The following is a 5,288-nucleotide window of genomic DNA, read 5'->3' as shown; positions in this document are numbered from 1 at the left end:
CCCGATAGCGCTGTTAATTTCTTCGCCTCCTTTTGTTTTTAGTTTCATCCTTTGTATGGTTATGCTTTCTTAGCAGAGCCGGTCAAAAAACGTGGTCCGCGGATGGATGCGCCGGCGGGATCTCATTGAAATGAGACCACCGTGGCAATCTTCCATGCCCGTCACTTGTATTTTTTTGACCATCTAACCAAACACGTGCCAAGACTTAATGGGGCCACAGAGTTACGACGTGCGAGCTGCTACCCTCGCCATTTTACAAATCCTATAAATACCACTACGAGCACCATCTCTCTCACTCCCTCCCAAGCTCCAACTCTACCTCCACCCCCAACTCTGCTGTCCAATTCTCATACTAACCCACCCCACCTGACATCGCCGCCGGATAATCAGCCATGGATGTCCGCCGGCGATCCAGCACCAAAGCCACCCATCTCGCCGACTCTACCATCCAAAAACACCATCTCCATCGCCGCCACCCGAAGGACCACTGCGAAGATTCCCCGCTAAAAGTCTCCTCCGCCACCGATGACGCGCTGCCTCTGCCGCTCTATCTCATCACCAACGCGCTCTTCTTCACCCTCTTCTTCTCTGTAGTCTATTTCCTGCTCACCCGCTGGCGCGAGAAGATCCGCACCTCCACCCCTCTCCACGTCGTCACTCTCTCCGAGATGCTCGCCATCCTCGCCTTCTTCGCCTCCTTCATCTACCTTCTCGGCTTCTTCGGCCTCGACTTCCTCCAATACTCCCTACTCACCCCCCGCGCTTCCTCCGACGAAGAAGAAGAGCAAGAAGAAGAAGCAGAAGACCACAACCGCCTCATCCTCCAGGACGACTCCCGCGCTGCCCCATGCGCCGCCGCCGTGGACTGCGCCGTTAACGTTGCTTCTCCTAAGCCCAAGGCGGTCGACCCTCTTCCTCCCATTATTTCCCCCCCTTCTTCCGAAGAGGACGAGGAAATCATCAAATCGGTAGTCGCGGGAACCACGCCGTCCTACTCCCTGGAATCCAAGCTCGGGGACTGCAAGCGCGCAGCCGCAATCCGCCGCGAGGCGCTGCAGAGGATAACGGGGAAGTCCCTCGCCGGACTGCCGCTGGAGGGGTTAGATTACGAGTCAATACTGGGGCAGTGCTGCGAGATGACGGTGGGATACGTTCAGATTCCAGTGGGGATCGCGGGTCCTCTCTTGCTTGACGGGAAAGAGTATTCGGTGCCTATGGCGACGACGGAGGGGTGTTTGGTGGCGAGTGCGAACAGGGGGTGTAAGGCAATTTACGCTTCCGGCGGGGCCACCAGCATAGTGTACAGGGACGGCATGGCGAGAGCCCCCCTCGTGCGGTTCGGGACGGCCAAGAGGGCGGCCGAGTTGAAGTTCTTCTTGGAGAGTCCTCTAAATTTCGAAACATTGGCCATTGTCTTTAACCGATCGAGCAGGTTTGGGAGGCTGCAGAACATTAAGTGTGCGATTGCGGGGAAGAATTTGTACGTAAGGTTCTGTTGCAGCACCGGCGATGCTATGGGAATGAACATGGTGTCCAAAGGCGTCCAGAATGTTTTGGACTTCCTTCAGACTGATTTCCCTGACATGGATGTCATTGGCATCTCCGGTAAGTTAATTCCTAATTAATTATCTGTTATTTTTATTAACTTTGCTTTTGGGAGTGAAAAATTTTGAACAAAATTTGATAAAATTTCACACTAAATTCAAAATCAAGACCTCTTTTAAATATAATATAACTTGTGCAAACCATTGCTTGCAACCTCCTCTCTGGTATTCACATCAAGGAAAATGACTTTTCTGAACCTTAGAGGGGAAAAAAAAAGGACTCTTGCTTTTAAATTTACTTGTTTGAATTGTCCTTTATAAATTAAATGAAAAAAATAGAGAGAAAAGGAGAAAATTGAAAGGAAAAGAAACTATATGTGAGAGAACTGTTTTTGTTCTTTTCATTTCTCTCTACTTGTCTAAATAATATTAAGGATCGGAGAATCTCTCTCTGTTTTGTCTCTCCCTTTTCTTTTTAATATAAAAGGAACAGTTATCATTTATTAGATTGATCTATCTTTAGGGAACACTTTTATTTGAAAAGCGACACTCGTAAGGTGTTGGGCACAATGCATAGTCAAGTTTCAGCACTCTCCTGTACGGACAATAAGACTAGAATCTAAAACCCACTCGTAGGAACTATGATTCTTATATCATGATAGATGTTGCTGTACCTAAAAGCTAAAAGTTTAAATTGTTAGGTTTAGAGACAACAAAATATGTCAAACAGTAACAAAACACACTTGCTGATTGCAAGCCATTGATATTATAATCTAATGCATGCAAGCTAGAAGAGTGTCTGGTTGGGGTGTGCATAATCAATGGATTCACTTTTGACATTTTGATCTTGAGTTTTTCTATTCAATTGAAGCCATTCAACAATTGATGGATTCCTATTCTTTTATTGAATTGGGCAGGAAATTACTGTTCGGACAAGAAGCCTGCTGCTGTAAACTGGATTGAAGGGCGGGGAAAGTCAGTTGTCTGCGAGGCTATCATCAAGGAGGAGGTGGTGAAGAAGATCCTCAAGACCAACGTCGCTGCGCTTGTTGAGCTTAACATGCTTAAGAACCTTACTGGCTCTGCTGTGGCTGGAGCTCTCGGAGGCTACAATGCACACGCCAGCAATATCGTCTCAGCCGTCTTCATAGCCACGGGCCAAGATCCCGCACAGAATGTGGAGAGTTCCCACTGTATCACAATGATGGAAGCTGTTAATGATGGAAAAGACCTTCACGTCTCGGTCACCATGCCTTCGGTTGAGGTACCTGATTTTGCAACTTCATACATTCCTTATGTCAATGACATATGTCAACCTTAACTCAATACCAAATCACGGTGCTGATTTTTTTATGTTTCTCTCAGGTGGGTACGGTTGGAGGAGGCACCCAACTTGCATCCCAGTCAGCTTGTCTAAACCTGCTTGGGGTGAAGGGTGCGAACCGAGAGTTGCCGGGATCGAACGCGAGGTTGCTGGCCACCGTCGTAGCTGGGTCTGTTCTTGCTGGGGAGCTCTCCCTTTTGTCTGCAATTGCTGCTGGGCACCTTGTCAAGAGTCACATGAAGTATAATAGATCCAACAAGGATGTCTCCAAAGCTTCTACCTAACAAGAATAAGAGCCTATCCCTAGCTTGAGGGTCTCATACTTTCAAGCCCTCAATTTGATGTATAAAATAATTTGCAGAAAATCAAATAGGATTTCCTAGCAAGGTGTGGATAGAGGCGGCCTTGGAAATTGGGTGGGTAAAATTTATCCAACTCAAGTAAAGGATGCAAAACTATCTGTATTCTTTTCCTTCTGCAAACCATGTTAGATAACTTTGCAAGCTTTGAAAAGTTGGGGAGGACGGCAGTTCAATCCTTGATTAAATTTTTAGAATTATTTTGTTTTTTTTAAATGGGGAGGTGGACTCTGCATACTTCTATAAATAGCAGCGACATCTCATCTGAGATTCAATAAATTAATTCAAAGTTTTTCATGCTTTTATTTTATGGACCAGCATAGCTTATTTTTATAGAACTTGAGTTAAATTGAATGTTGGACCTTTGGAATTAATGATTAAAATAAAAGACGCCTTTATGCACCAATTAAATAAGAGTAGTGCACGCCTTGTGCATATAGCAAGGTTTTGAATATGGGTCCGTTACACATTACTAACTGAGTAACTCGGTAAGAAAGAAATTTCACAACCGTAACTGGTATCACAGGATGTTTTCATTATGGAACAGTTGCTACTTACAAATTACAATTGTTATGGAAAAAAATATTTTCAATTTTTAAATTTTCTTTAATTAGTTTCATTTTTATTTTTTTTCACTTCTATAAATCATTCTTAATAAGCTATCTAAATAGGGGCGAAAGAAGATTACATTGAAGAGGAAATATTATTATTTGTTTATTTTTCGTCCAAAAAATAAGAACGACATTGATGGAATACTTATAAAGAAAAACAAGACTGTTGCAGGATAAAATCGGTGATAACCAAAGAGGCTGCTCCCGGACTTTCGTTGACCTGAAAAAGATAGAAACAAAAAGACTTGGAGGACTCGAGGTGTACTCCGGGGGATCACTCCGATGCCTAAGTAAGAGAGATACTCTAGAGAAGCTGAATGCAGCAGTAGAATGAGTTGAATGACTTACCTTGGTCTCTTCCCCACATCCCTTCTTATAGGGACTGGAGTTGACCCTTGGTTGATCCGTCTTTATTGTGCGGGGGCGTAAATCGCTCCCGCATTATAAAGTGTCTAATGCATCACTCAGCTATTTAAGCCGTTGACATGGATCTCTCCTCCTCTTTATTGGATTGAAGTTTATTGCTCTCGCTAGTAGGTTTGACTTGGGGGGTGTGGGCTAAGTGTTGACTCGCTCTTATTAGCTGATATATTTTGAGCATATCAGTTGTCCCCACCTTAGTTTAAAATTTCTGGATGGAATTTTGAAAAGTTGCCGCATCCCCGCATTTTCCCCCTTATCTTCAGAATGCATATATATATATATATATATATATATATATATATATATATATATACGTATGATGCTCCTCCCTTCTCTCCTCTCTCTATTTTTTTTTCTGCCGAGCTGTTGCTCTGAGTCGAGCTACTACATGGAAAAAAATTCGTCGAGCGAGCTCTTGCCGAGTTGTTCTATAGAGTAGCTTCGCCGAGCTACTCTTGCCATGACGCTTCATGGGCAAATTTTTTGAGCTGCTTCATGGAGCACTTTTTCCGAATAGCTCTTGCCGAGCCGCTTCATGGAGCAAATTTACCCACAAGATCTTGTTGAGCTACCTCATTGAGTAATTTTGCTGAGCTGCCTCATGGAGCAATTTTTCCAAGCAGATCTTGCCGAGCTGCTCCATAGCACAAATTTACCGAACTGCTTCATGGAGCACTTTTGCCAAGTAGATCTTGCCCAGTTGCTTCATGGAACACTTCTGTCGAATAGCTCTTGCCGAGCTGCCTCATGGAAAAAATTTGCTGAGCTGCTCCATGGAACACTTTTGTTGAGCTGCTTCATGGGGCACTTTTGTCGAGCATATCTTGCCGAATTGCTTCATGGGGCACTTTTTCTGAACAGCTCTTGCCGAGCTGCCTTATGGAGCAAATTTGCCGAGCTGCTCTATGGAGCACTTTTGCTGAGCAGATCTTATTGAGCTGCTTCATGGGGCACTTTTGCCGAGCAGCTCTTGCTGAGCTGCCTTATGGAGCAAATTTGCCGAGCTGCTCCATGGAGCACTTTTTCT

The 5,288-nt window shown here is 44.6% G+C and overlaps 1 protein-coding gene across 1 annotated transcript; it reads left to right on the top strand.

Annotated features, from left to right (window-relative positions):
- The first annotated feature begins 235 nt into the window (after positions 1-235).
- On the top strand, positions 236-3,532 carry LOC131155386 (3-hydroxy-3-methylglutaryl-coenzyme A reductase-like). Its single transcript, XM_058108472.1, has 3 exons — positions 236-1,605; positions 2,462-2,808; positions 2,910-3,532. The coding sequence occupies exons 1-3, from the start codon at positions 393-395 to the stop codon at positions 3,150-3,152; spliced, it is 1,803 nt and encodes a 600-aa protein (XP_057964455.1). The 5' UTR covers positions 236-392; the 3' UTR covers positions 3,153-3,532.
- The last annotated feature ends 1,756 nt before the right edge of the window (positions 3,533-5,288 follow it).

Source organism: Malania oleifera, chromosome 5, assembly GCF_029873635.1.
Source record: "Malania oleifera isolate guangnan ecotype guangnan chromosome 5, ASM2987363v1, whole genome shotgun sequence".
Classification (NCBI taxonomy): Eukaryota; Viridiplantae; Streptophyta; class Magnoliopsida; order Santalales; family Ximeniaceae; genus Malania; species Malania oleifera.
Note: the sequence above shows the minus strand (reverse complement) of the source record. Positions and strands in the feature narration are given on the sequence as shown.

Excerpts from the sequence above, each read along its gene's own strand:
- LOC131155386 (XM_058108472.1), top strand. The coding sequence starts at position 393 with ATGGATGTCCGCCGGCGATCCAGCACCAAAGCCACCCATCTCGCCGAC. Across the intron at positions 1,606-2,461 it reads GGATGTCATTGGCATCTCCG|GAAATTACTGTTCGGACAAG; the intron begins GTAAGTTAATTC and ends TGAATTGGGCAG. Across the intron at positions 2,809-2,909 it reads TCACCATGCCTTCGGTTGAG|GTGGGTACGGTTGGAGGAGG; the intron begins GTACCTGATTTT and ends TGTTTCTCTCAG.